At 50.8% G+C, this 22868-nt stretch overlaps 2 protein-coding genes across 3 annotated transcripts in view; one reads left to right on the plus strand and one right to left on the minus strand.

Annotated features, from left to right (window-relative positions):
* The first annotated feature begins 6184 nt into the window (after positions 1–6184).
* Positions 6185–12085, plus strand: KCNK15 (potassium two pore domain channel subfamily K member 15). Its single transcript, XM_030503157.1, has 2 exons — positions 6185–6525; positions 9836–12085. The coding sequence occupies exons 1-2, from the start codon at positions 6243–6245 to the stop codon at positions 10747–10749; spliced, it is 1197 nt and encodes a 398-aa protein (XP_030359017.1). The 5' UTR covers positions 6185–6242; the 3' UTR covers positions 10750–12085.
* A 1618-nt stretch (positions 12086–13703) lies between these two features.
* Positions 13704–22868, minus strand: part of RIMS4 (regulating synaptic membrane exocytosis 4) — a 57900-nt gene continuing 48735 nt past the window's right edge. For both annotated transcript variants that reach the window (XM_030503028.1, XM_030503029.1), the window contains exon 6: positions 13704–22093. In XM_030503028.1, coding sequence (XP_030358888.1) covers positions 21875–22093 — 219 coding nt within the window. In that variant the 3' untranslated portion in view covers positions 13704–21874. The remainder of the gene's footprint in view (positions 22094–22868) is intronic.

Consider the following 22868-nt stretch of genomic DNA (forward strand, 5'->3'; position numbering starts at 1 on the left):
TGAAGGAGAGCTCAGGGATAGGTTTGGTGGTGATGATGCCAAGAGAGCCAAGCACTCTCACTGAATGAAGTGTTATTTGATTATGGAGGCCTCCTGCATATTCGTGCATAAAGGGGACCATTTGCATGCATTTCCCAAGCCAGAAACCCAAAACAGCCTGAGTCTGTCACCTGGCCCTGTGTGGAGGTGCCCTGGGGGGATACCCCGATGAGCATCACTGCTCATCACTGTCACTGCTCAGCGCCTCAGCTCCCACCCCAAGAGAAACTCAGACAGGAGACTTCAATGTTAGCTAAATATTTCAGAACCCAGAGGAGCCTCCGGTTCATTTTCCCGTTTAGCTCAGGTGCTTCGCCTGCCTCCAGAACAGCCCCGTGTTAATTCAATTCCCTGTACCTGATTCATGGCAGATCTGGCATCCTGATGCCTGGAACAGCTGTGACTCCTGTGCTGCCGTTTGCTCTGCCCCAGGGACACTGCACAGCCTCTGAGCGTGGCTGGAAAGAACAGGCCAGGGATGGAATAAGGGACAAACAGCTGGTCCAGGCACACAGGAACATCTTTGCATTTGCAATTCAGAGAGGATGTGTCTCATCTCCCCAATTAATGCTTCCAGAGAAAAGCCTGGAGGGAAGCAGCTGGAAAGTCTCTGCATATAAGACTCAGTAAAATCTGCCATTTTGAGGTGGAGGAAGAAATATGTCCCCAACACTGCGCTTTCAGTGCAAGAGAAAACAAGTATTTTCATTTTGCTCTGTTCATTGCCCACCAGGAACCTGCGGCGCTGCCGGGCATGATGTAGTCGGGAGCATTTACACAGGGCAATCCATAGCTCCATCAGCTGGGAAATCGCTTGTGGCCCCAAAGCCAGAACCACTTCTGGCCAGGGGATCTGGCAGCTGGGAGCTGCCTGTGGAACATCACTAGCAGGGAAAGTAAAGTGTGTCTTAGTAGGATCAAACACTGCATTGATATAAGCTGGTGCCTGGCTGGGAAGCTCAGTCAAGATCTCGGCACCAGTTCCCCGTGTTTCAGAGGCAGAACAGGAAAGGACATCTTGAGTTTTACTAATAAATGCACTTTTCCCCAGATGAAGTGCTGGGGCCAATTTGTTTCCTAGTGGGTTATTTTTAGCATCGAAATGGGCCATTTGCTGTAAACTGTCTGCCTGGGAAGCAGCAGAGCCCTGGGGTGCAGACAGGACTGCCGCAGCTCCCACACCACCAGCTCACCGCCCCGGCTGCTGGCACACCAGCTCTCACCCGGTGGGATGGGAGCCACCACTGCTCCTGCAGCACATCCAACAGGCAGCAGCTCCCTCCTGCCCCAGGCAGCCTGTGGTGCCCTGTGGTGGGACCCGCTGCCCTGTGGGAAGGAGAATGCCATGGGGACCCGACCATGCAGGCAGACGCTTTGACACTGAAGCCACTCACAGGGCTCCTGGCAGGGGCTGCGGTGCTCACCGGGTGCCACATGGGATATGATGTGCCACACAGCATGCCGGAGCCTGTCACCCACCCAGGCATGTCCCACAGGAGCCCTGCAGTGGTTCAGGACCCTTTTTCTGGTCCCTGCAGTGCAGTGCTGCCTTGAAGGACAGCGATGCAGATGTCACCGGAGCACCCTCTGAAAGAGCCTCGCATATTTGTGATTCATTCCCAGACCCTTTGCCCCCGCACCTCTGACTTTCCTGGCAGCCCTGCGGGCTGTGATGCAGGAAAGTCATTTATAGCATCACGATGCTGCTGCGGTGGGAGCAGAATGAGGTCCTGCTCCCTGCTTGGCCAGGGGTTTGGTATGGGCATGTATCTATGGTGAGTCTGCAGGCATGGCCGAGGCAGCTTATCTCCAGATTAACCTTCCCAGGGAGTGAGATCCTTCTCCAGATGAGTTCCCAAAGCCTCTCTCCTTTGTCACTGGAGTCCAGGGGCTCCTTGCAGGGACCAGCACAAGCAGCAGCACCACAGAGCCTCCCAACCCCAAGCCCCAATCCAAACAGGTTGCCATCTCTGATTTAACAGTTTCTCAGTAAATATTTCCACAAATTATTAAGCAGGGGCATTATTATTTTATATTATTATTTTATTAGTAAAGCCAAGATGCTCAAACCCAATAAATGAACCAACTGAAGCAGCAGAGATCAAGATCTTGCTAAAACAGAGCAGCACCTTTCCCATTTGGTTGCGGTCCAGGCACTTTATGGCAGGTACTTTGTGCCTGGCTGATGTTCAACTGACAGCTTTCCAAGCATATAAAAAACTTATTAGGCTGAAAATAGAGTTTGTGACTATAAACTGTCAAGAGCACTGTCAGCATTTCCAGCCCAGGTCTGCTTCATGTACAACCACTGGCAGATCAGGCTGCTTAGGAGGAGTTAGGAGGAGGGGAAGGATGGGGCTGTGCGGCCCCTTGCAGGACCCGTTTTGGGTAGGAAGGGTAATTAGGGAAACTCAGTAATGGGCTGTCGGGTATCAAGAGGAGGTAGGGCCAAGGTTTAGCATGGCTGGCACTAGGTAAGGTGGTTGAAGACAGTCATGCGTGGAGCTGTCCCCACCTGCCCTGGGGTTTGAAACCTGCAAGCCACATCCATGGTGACCAGGTGGAGGCAATCTGCATTTACAACCAGTTTATATCCAATGCTTCATTAATTCTTTTGCTGAGCTTCCAGATTGCAACACAGAGCAAAGCACCTGCAGCCACCTGAGCAACAGAAAGACAGGGATGGAGGAGCAGGGAGATCCCAGAGCCAAGAGAAAGCCTTGAGGTTCCTCAGCCTCCAGCAACCCTGAGCATGCCTGCAAGGACAAGTTAGCTCTGGCTAGCAGGAAGGTGTTTTACAGAAAGGTTTATGGAGTCGTAGGGCAGAAGGAAATACTATGTCCAGGTCAGGGACTCTGTGTCCATAGAAGAGGGCATCGCTGTGGCCCCTTACGCGGAGAGGAGGGATTGCTCCAAGCAGTGCGTGGAGTCCTCTCATCTGGACGGTTGCAGCTGGTTGTTATTCATATCTCAGTATCTAATCCTCTCTAGAAATTAACTAATCCATTGCTTTAAAAATATCCTGTGGAATTGTGAGGCTGTAATCTCAGTATTAAATGGCATTAAAGCCAGAATAGCTGATGCTTTTACTAAGGCAGAAGAAAACATCTATTTGGCCTTTAAAAATAACCAAAAGAAGCAGAGCAGCCGGTACTGCATGTCCCACCAATGTCAACCCCTCTGCTGGGGGACCAGGAGCTGTCTGTGCAGACACAGATAGTGTGGGATGCTCCCACCTCTCCCCACACGCACTGGGCTGTGGGACTGGCTCAGACCCACGCTGCTGGTCCCCATTTAGCATCTTTCGTCTGAGACAGCTGAGCAGCTTTCAAGCCATTAAAACTAGAATAGCTTTTCAATAAATTCCCCGCCAGCCTGGAATTAGTAGCTGTGGGGCAATTAGACACATTCATTAGGCACTGGTTTAAACACAGATGAGGTCTGACTTTGTTTACCAACCTCTGAAGGAAGCAGCTTCTCAAAGTTCACCTCTAAAGGACTGAACAAATAAGGTACATTTGTTCCCGGTCACAAGCACCTTACAACAGAAACACATCACTTCGACTTGTGTTTTATTTTCAGAGCCTTTGCTTTCTCTCTGCCTCCCCATGCAATAAAAATGAGACATTTAATCTCATAATGCAATTTCTCACTGGAAATCAATGATAAAGTACATTATCTTCCCTGGCCTGATCCTGTGGCTCCAGCCTGATCTTTCTCAAGCACAGTGAAGTTGGGTGGAAAGACAAAGGTTGAGCTGAGGCACCTTCCCAGTGGGAAAGCATGAAACTTCCCTGTGCCTCAGGAGGGACTGTCCCACACAACAGGACACAGTCTGGTCTCATTCATGCCCCTGTACTCATTGCATGCAGGAAAACCACCATAAGATCCCCTTCCTCAGTAATGGAACCAGCAGGAGCTCAATCAGCAGCACTGTGTCCTGTCTTCAAGGTGGGATGTCATTGCTGAAAAACACTAACCAGCAGCAGGTGAAGCACATCTTCTCTAGCAGGCAGCCCCACGTTGCTGTGGGTCCGGAGGTTTGACAGCATCCCCATTAGCAGGGCTGCAAACACCACCACGGAGAACACAAACCAGACACATTCCTCCTGCAGAGGCTTTGCTGAGTGATTTAAGAGGCTGAAAGTGCCATGATATTGAACAGCAATGCACCGACAGCTTGTGCTGCTGGTGATGGATGCTGGAGCCTCTGTTTTTAATTCATTAACAACTTTCACTAATGGTGCTGGCATGGAGGCTCGGCAAGGAGGTGGGAAATGGCAAGTGTCCAGGGTGACAGAGAGTTCACAATTACAGCAGGAAAGTGCACTGTGCCCCTCATGCTGGCCATGGAAATGCTGAGGGTAAGGCTGGAAGGGGCTCCAGGAGAGCATCAGCTGTGCCCAGAGTGGTCTCACAGACCTCCAGGCATCTGCTTATCTTGTTCTTAACCTCCTCCAGTGATGGGGCTGCCACAGTCTCCCCAAGCAATCTGTTCTGGTGTTTGACTGTCTTCATGGTTAAAAAGTTTTTGTTCCATCTAATTCAATCCTCCTTTGCTGCAATTAAAGCCTTAAGCATCTTGTCCTCTCCAGAGAGAAGCGAGATGCATGAAGAGGGAGGTAAGCCTGCTCGTAGGTTTGTTTTCCTGGTTTGTTTTATTCCCAGTCAAAAGAAAGAGCTTATTTCTTGAAGGAGATGCTATCTCCTGCAACATACGGCTCGATGAAGTGTCTATTTTTAAAAGTGAAACATAAGAATTATATAAAAGCTCAGGAGACCAGGAATGAGAAGCAGGGGCTGCACGCTGTGGGCTCTGCGTCCTACCCCGGCTGATTTCCCTGCGCCACAAAGCTGACCTGGGCTGTCCACAGGGCACTGGTACGGGAAGGCTCCGTTCGCTGCCCCTGCCCCAGCATGGGCTGGTGGGACCTGTGGCCCCACGTCCCCGAATAGAATCACAGGACGGTTTGGGTTGGAAGGGACCTTAAAGGTCATCCAGCTCGAACCCCCTGCCACGGGCAGGGACACCTTCCACTAGAGCAGGTTGCTCCAAGCCCCTGTGTCCAACCTGGCCTTGAACACTGCCAGGGATGGGGCAGCCACAGCTTCTCTGGGCACCCTGTGCCAGCGCCTCAGCACCCTCACAGGGAAGAACTTTTTCCTTATATCTAAGCTAAATATCCCCTGTTTAAGTTTTAACCCATTGCCCCTAGTCCTGTTGTTACAGTCCCTAGGGACTGCCTACATCTCATGGATGTGCCAAAGAACTCAGGAGAAACACCAAACCTGGTCACGCTGTTCTGTCCTGCTCTCCTAAAACAGCACCAGGCCAGAAATCCTCTCTGGTGACTGGCTCGGAAGAGTGGAGATACTGCTGGTAGCACAGACTGCAGAGTTCCACTGCCCTGGGTGTGAAGTGGGGACAGGGCCAGCTCAGGCTCCCCTGCAGCCAGTAATCAGTTTGTTCTGCCTAAAAATTAGCTGCATCTTTCTGGTCTGGTGTAATTAGGCTGGGGAGTAATAGCAGGAGGTCCTGTAGGAGATCTCTGCTTGCAGACATGGGGACAATCCCAGCAGATGGTGTTGGACCATCCGTTTTATGAGCATAGTATGCAGTGGCTGCAATTTTGTATTTCCCTGTTTGTAAGTGCTGTTCCAAACATTCTAACACAGTCTCAGTGACCATTAACAGACTCTGTCACTTACAGATGTTAGCAAAAATTCCAAAGGCTGTTTGTGTTGGAACAAATATAGGTTTATTTTCCAGGTTTGGTGATAGCAAAGTTACTTGTCTGTTTAATAATGCTTTGTATTTCCATTCTCCTGAAACGTTACCGTGTGGGGTTTAGAAGCTGAACAATCAAATAATAAACCTGGTTTCTACTAGCCTGTACTCTGATTTTTGCAACTGGGGACAGCACCGGGATAAGGCTCCCCCAGCCGGGGACACGGCCCGTTGCGGTATCCAGGGCCGGCTCGGGCTGCCCCGCAGCTGGGGCTTTGGACGGGGCGGTCCCGGTGCCGGTCTCGCTATCGGCGTGGGCGGTCCTGGTGCGGGCGATCCCGTTACCGGTCCCGTTACCGGTGCGGGCGGTCCCGGTGCCGGTGCGGGGGGGGGCGGCGCGCGCGCGGGCGCGGGGGGGGGGGCGCGGCGGGGGCCATGCGGAGCCCGGGCTGAGGCGCCGCGGCCGCCCCTCGCCATGAAGCGGCAGAACCTGCGCACGGCCGCGCTCATCCTCTGCATCTTCTCCTACCTGCTGGTGGGCGCCGCCGTCTTCGATGCGCTGGAGTCGGAAGCGGAGAGCGGCCGCAAGCGGCTGTTGGAGCAGAAGCGCGGGGAGCTGCGGAGGAAGTACCGCTTCTCCGCCGATGACTACCGGGAGCTGGAGCGGCTGGTGCTGCAGGCCGAGCCGCACCGCGCCGGGCGGCAGTGGAAGTTCGCCGGCTCCTTCTACTTCGCCATCACGGTCATCACCACCATAGGTGAGCGCTGGCACCCGGCGTGTGTCCTGCGCCCCTCCGTACCTCTGTCCCGGAACCCTATCACCTCCACATCCCCACACCCCCCTATGCCAGCATCTCTCTGTCCTGCTGTCCCGGCACCCCATGATCCCCACATCCTGACATCCCCCCTATCCTGGCATCTCTCCATCCCACTATCTTGGCACCCCATCACTCCCACATCCCAACACACCCTTATCCCAGCATCTCTCCATCCTGCTATCCTGGCACCCCATCATTCCCACATCCCCACATCCACCTATCTGCCTGTCCCACGCCTGTCCCACCATCTTTCCATCCCCACTTCCCTACACCCCATCCTCCCCATATCCTGGCCCCCCCCTATTCCAGCATCTCTCCATCCTGCTATGCTGGCACCTCATCATCCCCACATCCCTGCACCCCCATTTTCCCCTATCCCAGCACCTCTCCGTCCCACTATTCCAGCACCCAATCATCCCCACATCCCCATATACCAGCACTTCTCCATCCCCCCCACCATTGCACCTCCACAGCCTCCCACACGTCCACGGTCTGTGGGCGGTTGCCTGCACAGGAGAAGCAGGTCTCACCCTTGCAGGGCTGGGACGTCTCTGCAGGCCACCCCCCGAGCTGACCCTGGGGGACCCCCCATACCCAGTGCTGGTACACCATAGTGCGCGCAGGCAGAGCACACTCAGTGTCTGGTGGCTGTCCATGGGCAGGCTGGGGGCCCCCCCGGTCCTGGGGGACACTGGGGGTGCTGTTATGGCTGGGGCCACACGATGGGACATGTACGATGTCCCAGGGAGGCAGCAGCACATGGAGCTCCTGCAGGACCTTTGGGGCTGGCAGCTGAAGAAGCTGGCAGGGGGTAGGAGGGCAGAGGTGGGAGCTGTGCAGTTTTAGCCAGCAAGCCATGCTGAAGAGCTGGCCGAGAACTCTTGGCTTCTTTGCCAGCTCAAAACTCTGGGTGTTTGGCTGTGTGAGACCCGGTTCAGGTTGCCAGGACAGCCACCAGACACTGAGTGTGCTCTGCCTGTGCGGGAGCCTGCAGGGAGATCGTCTCAGCTTGGAGAGGAGCAACTGAATCGCATGAAACCCCCATGCAGACACTTACCCACAGCAGAGCCCAGTGCCTTGATTTGCAAGAGAATGAAACTAAATTGAATAAAGCTGCCACAATTCTAGGTGAGGTTACCACATGGGAGTTGAGCATTGCTTAATTAAGCCACTTTCATTAAACCACACACCCTGAGCAGAGCGTGGATGTAGAGTCATGGGATCCTGTGCTTGTGCTGGGATTTCAATGAGTAGATGTGTTTTGGAGGCAGGACCCTGAGGCCAGATCCTGCCGTTCCACCTCCTCGTCTATAGGACAGGGCTCAGGATGGGTAATATGTCTGGTAGCTGAAAGCACCATCCCTCAGGACAAAGGCCGGTGGGATCAACTGCGCTGCATTACCAGCGGACAAGAGGCGCCGAGGGGCAGGTGACCTGCAGGCCCTGCCCTGGGGAGGCTCCGTGTGCCCCCCGAGATGTGCTGTGGGGCTTGTGCAGCAGCAATGCACGTGGCCAGCAAACAGCGATGGGCTCAGGGCATGGCTGGAGTCAGGCCTCAGGTCCTAGGGTGGGATGAATGGCTTCAGCGAACATCTCCATCACTGTGGGACAGGTTATAGCTCCATTTACATTGTTTCTCTGTTGACTGTGACAAACAATTGCCGTGCTTATCACACACCCCGTGTGGTAAATCATCTCAGGTGCCATATTTCTAAAACGCTGGCACGGCAGATCTCTGTGTTGGGCTCTGCTCCAAAGCTCAGATTTAATGTTAATGTAGATGTGTTTACTCTTTCTAATTCTCTTTGTCATTTCGAAAGCATCAGTCAAATGCTCTTTCAGCAGTCTCTTAGGGTACCACAATTGTTTCTCCACTGGCTGCTCTTCTGGATCATTATATTTACCTCCTCCTTGCTGTCCCTGTATTACCTTGTAGCCTAGGACCTGATAATTGCACTTGGTTATTAAGGCTGGATCTGACTGGGGTTATTTTGCCACTGCAGTCTCATGTCTGCTCATTCTGTGAAATGTGGCATGCAGGCATTAAGTTTATAATTTTTGATTGCATGGGTTTATGAACAGAGCAATTAGAAACCAGTCCCTTCCTGCCAGCTTGCAGTTTGGAGCACTGCATGGTCGAGGATAACACTGTCCTCAGCCTCCCAGCCCCATCCCACTGCAGGAGCTTCCTGGAGCAGGAGGTGTACTCAGGAGCCTGGGACAACATGGTTATCATCTTCTGGTCTTCCCGTCACTGCTACCAGTGTCCCTAAGAGTTCTGGAAATGCACTGGGGGCAGAGATAGAGGTGAAGCCAAGTCACAGCTTTGAACAAGGCTGAGAAATAAAATGAGGATGGTTTTTCCCCCCACGTTCTTCGCACAAAAATCACATGAATACCTGCAAAAAGTCAAAATAGAAATAGCTGTTTGCAAAAGGCCACGCAGCAGCACGGGAAGGAGCCAGCGCTGTTCTGCAGGCGCCTTCAGAAAGGAAGTTTCCAGCCCTGGCAGTTTGTCATAGAAACTCAAAAGAGAGGCTTGGATGCCTTTGGGTGCCTCCCCATGCTGTGTGACTCCCTTGCACTGAATTAGTTACTCATCCGCGTAGGTCAGAGGCCAGTGATTCCTGCAAAGCTTCTATAATTAAGTGAGGTGGTGCAGAATCACTGAGTCCGGAAGATTGCGGTGAATACCTCATTACGACTCACAGGATAATTGTGTGTGTCCTTGAGTCACAGCTCTGAAACTTGGAGCAAGGTGGGGAAATTAAATCTCAGAAGGTGTTCAAGGACAACCTTGTCCTCCTCGAGCTCCTTGTCCCTGGGACAAGGGCTGACAGGGCTGCGGTGGCATAAATACTTCCCTGCATCTAAAACAGCCACAACCCCTGCCTTTAGGCAGTGCTTTAGGTCTGAATCTTAATGACAATGGGGTAAATACGAAGTTGCTCTCCAGAAGTCCTCCCAGACTGAGCTGCTCCTGCAGGGATGGACCCCATGGCACAGGGGCTCTATAGCTCCTATACCTGCTCTCTTTAGAGGCTAAGTGAGGATCTGCCCGCAGGACAGTGTAATGTGCCATCATCCCAAAGGATGTGGTATCCCATGGTCCTGTTAGCACTGCCTGCAGATCAGTTACTGATTCATTTTCCATTTCCCCCATTCTCCTACTGCTCCTCTTGATCCCAGGGCAGCCTCACTGGAAACCCCAGTGAGGGCTTGACACCTGCCTCTCCTGTTTCCTCCGCAGGCTATGGGCACGCTGCCCCGGGCACGGATGCTGGCAAAGTGTTCTGCATGTTCTATGCCATCCTGGGCATCCCTCTGACACTGGTCATGTTCCAGAGCCTTGGGGAGCGCATGAACACCGTTGTGCGGCTACTGCTCAAGAAGATCAAGAAGTGTCTGGGCATGAGGACAACCAATGTCTCCATGGAGAACATGGTCCTCGTCGGCTTTCTGTCCTGCATGGGCACCCTGTGCATCGGCGCAGCAGCCTTCTCTTATTTCGAGGGCTGGACTTTCTTTCATGCCTATTACTATTGCTTCATAACCTTGACCACTATTGGCTTTGGAGACTTTGTGGCTCTGCAGAAGAACGAGGCTTTGCAAAAGAAGCCCCCGTACGTGGCTTTCAGCTTCATGTACATCCTGGTGGGCCTGACGGTCATCGGCGCCTTCCTCAACCTGGTGGTGCTGCGGTTCCTGACGATGAACTCTGAGGATGAGCGGCGCGACGCCGAGGAGCGAGCATCACTGAGGAGAGCCCGCAACAACATCCACCTCAAGCCCAAAGAGGACAGCCGGAGCAGCAATGCCATTTTTCTCCCCGCGGAGGACAGGACGAGCCAGATGAACCTCATCCCGCTGATCCAGGAGGATGCGGAGAGGCAGCGGCGCCAGTCGGCCAACTCGGCGGCCGCGGTCCCCTCCTTCTGCACGTGCCTGTGCTACAGACCTCAGCTGTGCGGCAGCCCAGCGCCCTCCCACCCTGAGACCCTGAGCTGCCACACCAACCCCGTGTATTACAACTCCATTTCCTACAAAATCGACGAGGTGTCCCTGAGCACGCGGGGGCAGACCGGCTCCTCCCCAGGGAGCACTTTGTCATCCAACAGCCCTCGCTGCCGGCAGCACCCCCGGCTGCGGAGGAAATCCATCTAGGAGTGTGTGCCGAGCCATACTCGATGCTCAAGTCTTACTATGATGATAAATTAAGAACAGAGATGTCAGGTTCTTCTTACTCCGCTCATTTCTTCTGTTCCTTTCCCCTTTCAGCTGGCAGCCAGGGTCCAGCAGGAGCTTTTAAACCCTGTTAAGAAATAATCATTCCTTTTTGCAGGCACTGAATGGCATTGTTAGTTTTTCTTTGCTTTTTCCTCCTAAGTAGGTTCAAGCGTTTGGGTCTGACAAGAGGCCCCCCCGATGTGAAGTCCAGCAAGCTGTAGGTTTGCTTTCCCACCTCCCTGCTCCCCAAACCAAGGCATTGCTGCCTTCCCACCCTGCCTTACCTAGGCTGTGGCCACTGCCGAGCACATGCCTCTTGCTGCATGGGCTGGAGTGTATCAAAAGCAAAGCCCATGTTAGTGAGCCCTGCAGCACTGGTGATCTTTAAGCCATCCCCTGACACCGGGAGCAGGTAAGTGGGTGCCATGCAGCAGGTTTGCAGGGAGAGGCAGGCAGGGAGCAGGATACAGCCCCGCTGCTCAGCACATGGGGACACGTTCATGGCATCTCCCACAACCAGCCCTCTAGTCTAAGCTCAGGTTTGTGCCTGGCTCAGCGCTGCTGGAAGCTGGAGCTCCATCCACTCACCCACGTACCCACCAGCTCACCCCACCTCGCTGGGGGGAGGTCCTGCAGGCTGAGCTGGCTGGTGCGATGCCGTGTCCCATTCATGGGGGAAGCTGAACTCCAGCCCAGCCACAGCCCTCCTCTGGGATGAGCCCAGACTGTGCAAAGGGCACAGCCCCAGGGAGAGCCTCCCTCAACCACCTGCAAAGGGTCTGGCACTGATGGGATCATTAGCTAAGATCACCCTTTCCTCCACCTCCTTTCCTCCGGCTGTCAGTCCACTGAGCACGCTGCTCCTCACCTCCTCCAGTCCCATGAGCCCATGGGTTTGTGCTCACTGCCCTGGGGTTATCAGAGTTGGGGAGGATCTCATCCTGGTGCGCATCCCCAGATGGGATGTGGTACCCACAGAGTCCCACCTGGGAGCTTGTTTCTAGCTGGTACCCTCAATGTGGCCCATGTCCATCCTGCCTTGTCTGCAAGGAGCAGCAGTGGTAGGAGCTGCATTTCACTTTTGTTTCCCCAAAAAAGGGACATTTTCACTCTTAGTTCTATTTAAAATACCCTCTGAGGAGGTTTTCCCAGAGAAAAATCCCCTTTTCCCAGTGGGGAAGGCATGCAGAAGCCAGTGTTGGGAAGGCCTCAGGGCAGGCTTCGCTCTGTCTCCTCCTTTTGTTCTGGGCAGTTTAATAAAAGGCGAATCCAGCTGGTGGTGGTTGGTTATTTGTCACAAGGGGAAGCAGAGGGAGGTGTCTGAGCCCCAAACTCCAGCCCTGCCTGGCTGCAGGGGTCCACCAGAGCTGGCTCCCCTACCATGGGCAATGTGGGCAGTGTTTATGTCCAGGGATGTTATCCCTGTGGATGTTTCCTGGGATGTCTGGGCATCAGAGGGAGGTGGAGTGGCTGTCCTGGAGCTGGGAAGCAGTTAGGTCTCGTTGCCTACCATGGGATGGTGTCTGCCCCCTGCACAGGGATGCTGTGGGCTCCTCCACCCATTCTGCTCAATGACCTTCACATTTCTAACCTTTCCTGGTGCTTGGGCTTCCCTAGAGGCAGCTTTGGGCTTTAATGTCACCCCAAATCTGTGCAGGCTTGTTATGACCGGGAATAGCTTGTTCCAGTCTCTCAAGTGGCAGAGATTTGGGCTTTGCAATGGGTGATGCCCTGGCTGTGGTTCCGCCCGGTGCTCAGCAGCTGCATCACTTTGCACCAGTGGCCCCAAAGCTGGACCAGCTAAGCCTTGGTTTAAATAGAAAGGGTGAGGATGGGGGGAGAAAAGCTGTAAGCGGATAAAACAGGCTTAAAAATGGGGCTTCCACTGGCTTCTCAGCTCCTCAGTGGTGTCATTTCACGCTGATCCCTTTTGTTGCTGTAGCCCATGTCCCCCCACCCTCACCAAGGCTGTCAGCCCAAGGCTTGGGGGGGGTGCTGTGGTGCTCTTGTCATCAGAGCTGTGCAGCGAACGGAGATCTCCAAATGTTGAACCTGGGACATGGTCCAAGGGACATCCACACCGTGGAGCCCATCTTGGGTGGAGGGCAGAGCTGGTAATGGGTTGACGATGCAGGAAGCAGGGAACCCATGTGGGTTTATTGTGCTGAGCAGCCTGAGCTGTTGCTTAGTGACTGCCTGAGCCCCATCCTGCTTTTGGAAACTGGCGATGGTGTGAGGGTGGGAGACGTTCATCATCCCTGGGTACGGCACTGGGCTTATGTTGGCTCCCAAGGGAACGCTGCCTCCTGCAGATCCCCGCAGCAGGAGTCACACCAGAGCCCCCAAATGCTTCCCACCCGAGAGCTTGCAGCTCGAGGCCATCCAGGACCAATAGCACCCATGGGTGTCCTTCCCCAGTGGTCCTCAGGATCCCTCTGCACTCACACTGACCCTGGGTATTCCCAAGAGCATGGGCCAGGGACAGGTTTTTCTGCCAGCAGCATCTTCACCTCCAAGGTTTCAAAATCAACCTTGATTCAGTGTTGCCCATGAAGGGTCTTGGGAAGACAACAGGAAGAGCAGAAGGCTCCTGATAGGGGCAGTGAGCAGAGTACAAGCTGGGAGGAAGCTTAGCTCCCTGCCTGGACATGCCCACAGCCAAATTACATCTGGAAATGGCACAGGGAAATGCAGGTTGGAAGCTAGGGTTGATTCAGAGAGAGCCCTTCCATGGAGAGCACTGGAAGGAGCCTGGGATAGTGCTGAAACACAGCAGGCTGAGCTGCTCTCATTCCCTACAGGCACAAGGAGAAGGGATGGGGCAGCTGAAATCTTCTGTTGAAGATAATGGTGGTGGCAACAGAGAAAAACACAAAACCCCTCCAACACACTGTAGGAAAAAAAAACGGTTTTATTATCACCATTATCAACGTTTTCATTAGCTTAACACTGAATTGTAAATCACTCAATCATTACATATTGTCTGAATAAAACCTACAGACAGGAAAAAAGTCTATCAGAATCCTCTCCTGACTACAGATGAGCGCCAGCGTCCCACCGGCGCTGCCGGGACCGTGTCCCACCTTCCACCCAAGGCAGCCCATGCACCTCGCAAGCCACGGTGGCAGGCAGGCTGCCCGGCCCCATTGCCTGTGTTCCCTCTGGCCCCATGGAGATTACATCTCACCAGATGATGTTAAAAAACCTCCAAAAGGTTTTGGAGAGGGTTACAGAGGCCAAAAAAGAGCAGATCAGCTGCTCCCACTCCTATGAAAAGGCAAGAGAAGAGATAGCAGCCATGCAGTGCCCCTGCCAAGCTATGAGGGTTTTGTGGAGCAATTAATGCAGTAAAAAGGTTTAACCCCACGAAAGCAGCTTTCCCCACCATGGCCAGGCCCTGGGCAGTGGGAGGACAAGGCAGAGAGCTGGGGAGGTGACGGCGTGGATGTGCTGGGGTGGTGGCTCCATGTCCAAGCAGAGGCCAGCTCTGCAGCACCACCCAGGCAGCGTGTGATGGATGCTTCAGTGCAAAGAGATGCTGTGGCAGCCTTAGTCCCCTCAGGTTGGAATAAGGCCTCGTACTGAGAGGGAAGGGAGAACCCATGTAGGGAGCAGCGGGTGCAGGGGAAAGCAAAGGGAACCTGGAGGAAAGCTCGCTGGGAGCTCCCCTTCTCCCTGGCCAGCATAGAGGCAGCTCCATCCTCATCCCTGCCTTCTGGTGTCGGCTGCAGAAGACCCCCAGCTCCTCCCAAGGACAGGAAAGGAAGGATCCCCCATGGTTTGAATTGAGGACTGCCACAAAACGTGGGCAGGACACTGGCATCCCAGGAGGGTGTCAGGCCATGGCAGTGCTGCAGGAAGGGGGCTTGGGGAGGCACTGCAGCCCCAGCACAGTGAGGCTGGGGAAACGTGCCCTGGATTCGCTCTCCAAACCTCACTCTTCCTTGCTCCAAACAAAGCCAAAACCAGCTCCAGGTTGAGATGGAATCACCAAAGCAGCAACCAGCGGGCAGCAGCGGGTAAGGAGGAACAGCCCCAAAGAAAAAACTGCTGCAGGACTCAAAGTTCCAGGCTGGTGTTCAGTGGGATCTGGAGCCCTGGCGGGCAGCCATCCCCAACTGCGGTGCCAAAGCACCTACAAAACCTAGCTCCTGGAAAGCTTGTGGGCATGGCTTTGGCAGAAGATGTGCCTCCATTCTTCCCTTGGGTTGCTTCTGTCCCACCACTGCCCAGCGAGCAGAGCTGGACGTGGCCTCTCTGCAAGCCAGAGCCCATCCTCCCCATGCACAGGGGTCTTAAGCCCACACACGGTGCCCAACATGCAGTGTAAATGCAAAGGCTGTCTACTGACACTGCAGAGGGGTTTAACAACACAGCTTTGGTTACCCTTTTAGCTACTGGAGAGTCAGCAAGAGAAAATCATTAGGTCACAGCCTCTGCTGGTGCTCTGTAAAGGGCTGGTGTTGGCTCCTTCTCAGTTTCAGCCGCTAAAGGGCAAAGAACCAAATGCTACAAGAAACTCTCCCTGGTTCCTCTCCTCCACGAGGATGAGAGCAGCTCCCCCAGGGAAGGGCAGGCAAAAGGGTGTCTACACCATGAGGAGAGCTTGAGGTTCTCCAAGAATGAGTCTGACGCTGCTGTGATGGGTGAGAGGCTGGGGCTGGTCACTGAGCAGAGAGGAAGAGTCTGGCAGTGTGGGTTAAAGCCTCGTTAGCCACGTTTTGAGAATACCTGATCACTTACAAACTCCCTGGGGAATTGCCCATTCGCAGAGGCACGCTGGAAAGCCGGGCAGGCCATCGGATACACGCAGGGCACAGGGGGGCAGCTCCGGGGCTCTGCCATGCCAGGTTTCACCAGTGTCCCCCAGACTTGGCTGCTGGGTCCTGCACAGGCAAAGGGCTCAGACAAAGGAATGAGATACTGACTGCACAACCTGCCAGCCCCTTCTGAAGAGTTTCACCTCCCTCACCCCAGGTCTCAATAAGCCCTGGACCTCTCTGCTGACAGCGCTTTGCATTTACATGTCTCTTCTATTTCTCAAAGCATTTCACAACAAAAACGTGAATTATTTCACCATCCATCGTGGCTCCCAGCATCACTGGGCCAGTGACCTGCTGCTTGCAGGGCCAATCTTGAGAACAACATGGAAAGACATGGAGCTGTTGGAACAAGTCCAGAGGAGGCCACGCAGATGATAAGGGGGCTGGAGCACCTCCTGTATGAAGACAGGCTGAGAATATTTGGGCTGTTCAGCCTGGAGAAGAGAAGCTGCGTGGAGACCTCAGAGCAGCCTTCCAGCATCTGAAGGGGGCCTACAAGGATGCCAGAGAGGGACTCTTCATCAGGGACTGTAGCAACAGGACAAGGGGTGATGGATTAAAACTAAACAGGGGAAGTTTAGGTTAGATATAAGGAAGAAGTTCTTTACTGTGAGGGTGGCGAGGCACCGGAACCCGCTGCCCAAAGAAGTGGTAAATGCTCCATCTCTGGCAGTGTTCAAGGCCAGGCTGGACAGAGCCTTGGGCAACATGGTCTAGTGTGAGGCATCCCTGCCCATGGAACTAGATTGGATTCTCTGGATTCCTTGCCATTGGAACTAGATGATCTTCAGGTCCTTTCCAACCCAAACCATTCCACGATAACATGAAGATTTTTCCTATGGAAAATGCTGTGAGAAATCCACAGGCAATGAACTGGGATGCTGCTCTGAAGCTGTTTTATTTTCTGCACTGCATCAACAATAGAGCTGACTTAAAATCCAATACCCTGATCCTGCCACTTTGGAAAAATCTTTAGATGAGCCCAGCATTAGCTGACTCCTGAAGAATGGCACAGAACAGCCTGTTCCATGTCGGGCCCCGTGCTGCTCTGCGAAGGTGCGATCCCTCTGCCTTGGGTGGAATTTCCTAACGAAATGGACAAATACCACCTATGAAATGGACAAAATAACCCACAAAGCCTTTAAAGAAGAGCAGCTCAATGCGCTGCTTTGAGAAAAAACCCTCCCTTTAGTTTGCCCCCGGTACCTCGAGGAAAATAGGCAGCTGTCAGGCAGAACTCATGTGGCCCCAGAGGCTTTTTTGCTTTATCAGGGCTACAGTGGCAGTGGGAACCATTCTCATTGAGCTACAAATACTAGATAGCCTAAGAAAAACAGGGAGTTCAAAACAGTCATGAAGTTTATATTGAAACTATATCTTAGCTCTGTAGTATGGAGTCACCTACAGCTGTTTCATTCTTCACCTAAGAGAGATTTCATGGCGATGGGCACATATACTCACAGAGAAGTCTATAGGATGAATATATCTCACAAGGCATCAGCCCAGTCTTTGTCGTTTTTTTAACAATCAAAGTTAATATGGATCTTTTTCAAAAGTGATGTCACTGAGATTGAAGACAATTATAAACTGTATCAACAATATGTACTACAGCCTGCAAGTCACAATCTGTGCACACCAAATGGAATATATTATTGCTTGTTAGCCTATTAGACTTTCTTTATAAAAAGATTTTTATACAGAGTACAGGATTATGACAAAACTAGCTAAGTAGTTCTCATCTTGAAAATACAACAGCGATTCTTTCAACAAAGGCTTGAATAGTAGCTGAGAGTTAATGAACAATAACAAATATTTACTAATAATTCTATGGCCAGTTTGAACAGAATTTCTTATAGGACTCTTTTCTGGTGTTTATTTACATATGCCTCTTTTCTTGTGGAAAAAAGTTGATAAAATAGAACAAGGAACACAGAAATCAAAAGAATGAGTAAACATCATACCAAGAACATTAAACATTTTTGAAAACACTAAATTATCTGTTAAAAAACATACATCATTTTGTCTTTAAAGAAAAATATTTTCCCTGTTTTAAAATATTACCAACAGCATGTAATAAACTAACTTAAAATGAGTCTCATAAAAAAGTTGTCTTGCTGTCTAAACATTACTAAACATGCTTAGGTTGAGATTCTGTTAACTGCCTCAACATCTTAAAAACAGCTCCTTTACAGGAACTTGTGATATTCATACTCCAGAAGACCTGCAAATTTAGAACAGTACATTGATAAAGGATCTGGTAGCTAGAAACAATAAAGAGAGATTTTCATTCAAAGCAAATAATTCTGCAATGTCCTTTGAAACAATCCATGGCCAAGAAGTGGGGACGTACTTGGCTAAACAACAAAGTCACCTGGCCCTTACCCTGCCCATGGACACGAACACCCATGGACAGTGCCAAAGGGATGCTCCAGCCTGCCCACGCAGCTTTGGCTGTGGGATGAGGACCCACGGATTGAATCACAGAGTGAGGACCTTGTGTTGGCTCTGTGACATCCCAGCTGTGCTGGGGCAAAGGGAAAGCAACACCAGGAGACTGGGAAAGTATCACATCTTTTTCCTGGACAACCCAGGACTATATCCGCGGTCACGGCTGCGTTTTGCTCAGACCACAAAGAGGACAAAGCCACGTGCGAGGCTGTGCTCCCTGTGTGCAGGGGATTCCTGCTGCGGAGAGATCATTCTGCTCCCAGCACCAGCATTCCTTTGTTTTCCATGGTAATAGTAATGCAGATAACATTTAGGAACCAGTTCTCCATTTTCTCTTTTGACAAGCAATCCTCCCATTACTATTAGAATGTGGTATTCCATGCACAAGGAACGGGGAATCAACCCTGAGCTGGGCAGGTATTTATTATTTATCCCTCCTCAGTCTTACCCCTCATCATCGCTCACAGAACAAAAGTACTATGATGCCTCTTTTTCCTTTTTAAAGTCTCCTGTTCTTCCTCTCTCTCCCCCTCCCTGACTATAACAGCTTCAGACACAGGAAGAAAAACTCCTTCAGGACTTGCAAAGGGGACCAAAATCAGTTTTCAGATGCTCACCATTCCAGCAAACTGCCACTTTTTACACAACCACACTGGCAATCCCAACTGTCATATCACATCACCTTAGACAAACTGGCAAGTCAAATTGGGAGGGGGGGAAGGAGAAGGTTAAGCTTTATAAAAATAAGCTATTCCAAGCTTAAGACTTGCCTTGGATGCAATATTGAGAGTCTTTAAATTGATGGATAACTAGACTTTTGTTTTAACTGTAATACAACGTGGTCAGTGCAGGAATCACGGGTGTGCGTGAAGCAAGGATCTAAGGCTGCAGGGTACTGTGCAACCCTCCTGGCCTCACTCTGCGACCTGTGGGTGCTCTCAGAAGGGCTCCTGTAAGTCTGCTTCGTGAAGGAAGATCAACTGCACTTGCCAGTTCATGTGACTGTGCTGTGTGTGGCAGCCAGGGGTTGCAACGTTCTCTTACTGGGGAGAAACAGGACTTGGAAGTGAGTAGAAACAAAAGCGAGAACCACTGGACTACAATCAACCATGTAAAAAATGCAGAAGAAAACAGGACGGAGCAGACTGTTAAAACTGCCTCCAAATGTCAGAATCTGAGACATTGACAAAAATAACACAAGTAGAACTGTAACTTGTTGGGGTTTTTTTTCCCCTACCCTGACAGTGACATTTCAGCACAATTAAAACCATACGGAAGATAGTCCTCAGTATTAAGTAGTCCTATTGTAACTAAACTGATCGTCACTGAGCTTGCAGAGCTTTTGGAGGGGTAGGATATAGAGACACGTCACATTCGCCAGGCATACAGCAACTGAGCTTTTCAACAGACAGTCATCAAACAAAGTTTTCTGGGGGAATGTTTTTGGCATATATACTCTCCTACTCCGCATTAAAGACTGCAAAAACATTGCATCTATCTTACTGGACACAGGAAAACCATGATTAACTAGCTATTATTGGTAGATAATGTCCAAACTAAGTACCAATATAAAGTTTTCAGCATAACTTAAGACAAAAGCCCTGTTACTCAGCTGCCAGGTCTGGCATGTACCTGGAGCTCCCCAAAGTCCTTTTAAAGACATAGTTATTAAAAGATCCAGTGCTACAAACCACTAAATCTACCTAATCTATTCTAGTTCATACACATATTGTACAATATTGCCTAGTACTCACTACATACCAAGAGGAAAAGATGCTGACTTGAATTACAGTAAATGTGCTTTTTTTTCCAAAAGAAAACTAAAAGAGAGAGCCACAACATAGTTTGACCAGCATGCAACAAACTTTCTTCAGCTAATATATAGAAATTGTCTAATACGATTAGAAAAAATAATTAGTGAGAGGCCAGAGACATATTTGATCAAGGAAATTAAGAGATTTATCTGAAATGTTGAGGCTTTTGCCACTGAAGACTAAAAAAACTATTCATTCTATGTCCCTCATCCTCCTTCCCTCTCCTTTATATTATGTAGTTTTTTACAGAGATTACTATAAGGCCTATTATTTTTGCATCTATCCTGTAATTTATCTCAAAATAATTTAAAATGCCATAGACAAGCTAGGACCAAAAGCAACTGCTTTTACCATCCACTCAACACTCATGCTTTTATTCTAACGAAGCTGAGGTCCACATGCAGAAATAAATGTTCAGTGTGCACCTACAACAGGTCGAGAATCTGCTCATTCCTAAACGTGACATGGGACCTTCACTTTTAAATCACAAAGTAAAACATCTCCAAAAGCTGATTCTGAGACAGCAGCCCTCAAATCCTCATGAGGAACTAAGACAAAACCTAGCCAAAACAGGTCATTCAACAGAAAATCTCTGGAGATTCTCTGTGATTTGTGGATAAGATGATTTTAATTGTCTGAAGGATCCAGCGCATTTACTCCAGCACGTGACTGCTGACCAGAGCTCAGCAGCTCAGAGAACGTGTGTTGCTGGCTTAACCTACAAGACTTGTTTACAGCTAGTGTTGCATTCAAAGAACAAAATACACATGCTGTGACCACTGCGTCTTCAGATTCCTCACCTACCGCCTCTCCATACTTTGGGGATTGCATCTCCTCTTGCAGAACACTTGACAATGTCTGTGTACTACCAAGACTGCCTAAAGCACCTCTCTCCTCAAGGAAGGTTATGTGCTCTCCATCACCTTTTTGTCAGATGACAAACTGAGGTTTCTTTCTTCTGCACCCACAGAAACCTCAATCTCCTCTCCCACGGCAGAATAAAAGAGTCCTGTTTCAGGTCAGTCTACAGCACAACAGGAAGGGCAGCATCTCCAGCAGATACGTACCAGCACAAAGGAGATGGAAGAAAAGCAGGAGATAGAAGACATCATGACTGAAGGATGCACAACAACAAGTAAGGAAGTCAGTAAATTGCAGAACGTTGTATCTGACCATACAAAACATATCTCAAGCTGCAAGTCTGATGTTCAGCTCCCACTTCTAGTGGCTTTTTTTCTGAGCAAAATTGCAGTTAATTAGCCTGCTCAACTCAAACTCTGTTCAGACTGTCTGGTCTAAGTAGGCGCTACTTATTCTCCCACCAAGTATGCTTTATCAGCAGTGTTAGACAAGTAATGCAGTAAAGACACTTGCTGGTAATTTGGCACAGTTTGGAAACACAGCAATGACAGTGTTACAGTTAACATGACTCAGTGATAGGGAACTGATTCTAAAGAAAGAGTTGCAGGTTTCTTTCTTTTCTTCCTTTCAAGAAGAAAGACCTTATAAAAACCCTAATGCTTCCTCTTAAACTTTCTGCTCCTGCTCTTTCAGGTCAGATACTGGCCTCTGAATTTCTCAGGTACCTTCTCATGAAAGAATCTGTATTAGAAATTTCTAAGATGCACAGTCAAGAAAAATTCCTTCCTTACTCCCCCCAAATTCTTCCAAATGCTGCAACTTTCCAGGGTTAATACTGATCTGAAACAAGGGTCCAAGAATGACAGCGAGAGAAGTGAAACAAGAGGTGTATGTCTAATTTGACAACTAGGACTCATGCCCCACGGCACCTCCTCCTCGGATGGAGAGGGCACAGCGCCCTCCCCCTCATCTTCTGTCTAAGGTCACTGGTTTATCCTCCTCTTCCAGCTCCATAAGAACTGTTTGAACATGCATTGCGCTTGAGGTCAGAGTTCCAGCAAACAAAACCTTGACAGCATGTTTAAAAAACAAAAGCAGTTCCCCCTTCCTTACTCACTAAGACCTGTCACAGCAGGGTCCCACTGTGCTCTCCAGGGAAAGCTGTGAGGACTGACGCAGGAGCGGGCCTGTAGTGGGATCTACCATCGAGGAGGTTGGGAAAAGCTTGTACCAGCCAATTGCTAAAGTTGACAAATCCAGTTCTTCCAGGAGGACCCTGGCGACTCCCATGAAGTGCTTGCGCTCCATCCTTCCATAGTTTCCCCAGACTATCACCTTAGGAACAAGAGGAGGGAACACAGTTAATCCTCCAACTTGCACACTTGCTTGGGAAGCACAAGTCTGATCAATCCTTCCTTCTACTCATCCAGCCTCCAGGGTTTTACTACAGTCGAGAAGAGCAGAAAGGTTTAAGCTACCAACAGATGATGTGAAGCTCTGGCTGATATTCTTACCTCTTTTTTTTTAAGCACGGTTTTACAAACCCTAATGTTAGCAGACTTCTCTCCCCACTCCCATTGAAAAGAGGTGACTGTGCTTGTGGATGAGACACCATTCTGCTGTTTTACCTGCTGGGCAGGGACAGCACATGCACAAAGTATCCCCAGAGCTGCAGCTCCAACACTTGTAGGTAAAACCTGGTCCTGGCACAGTAACGGGCCTTGGACACAACAAAAGGTGGCCCAGGGGAAAAGGGCAGGAAGAGCTCCTGATCTGGGAATAAATCCAACAAAGAAAGGTGGGCAATAACTTGGGTCAAAAGCCAACAGCTCGAGGAAAAGAGCTCGTCTTAACTTCTGCACTCGGAGCTCGTGACACAGGGCAGATGGTGACAAAGTCGGCAACTCACCTGAGAGAAAGGGCAGGAGCCGAGTGCTGGCAAGTGGGAGCGGTGATGCAAGGGCACACATGGGGTGGCATGCAGGGGAAGCAGAGCACACTGCTGAGACAGGCTTGCAGACGCACAGGAAGGTCTAATGAAAGAGCTGGCAGACCAGCAGGGAAAGCTGAATCACACTTACGACATGATGGAGACCAGCGGGTGGAACAA

This window comes from Strigops habroptila, chromosome 13 (genome assembly GCF_004027225.2).
Source record: "Strigops habroptila isolate Jane chromosome 13, bStrHab1.2.pri, whole genome shotgun sequence".
NCBI lineage: Eukaryota > Metazoa > Chordata > Aves > Psittaciformes > Psittacidae > Strigops > Strigops habroptila.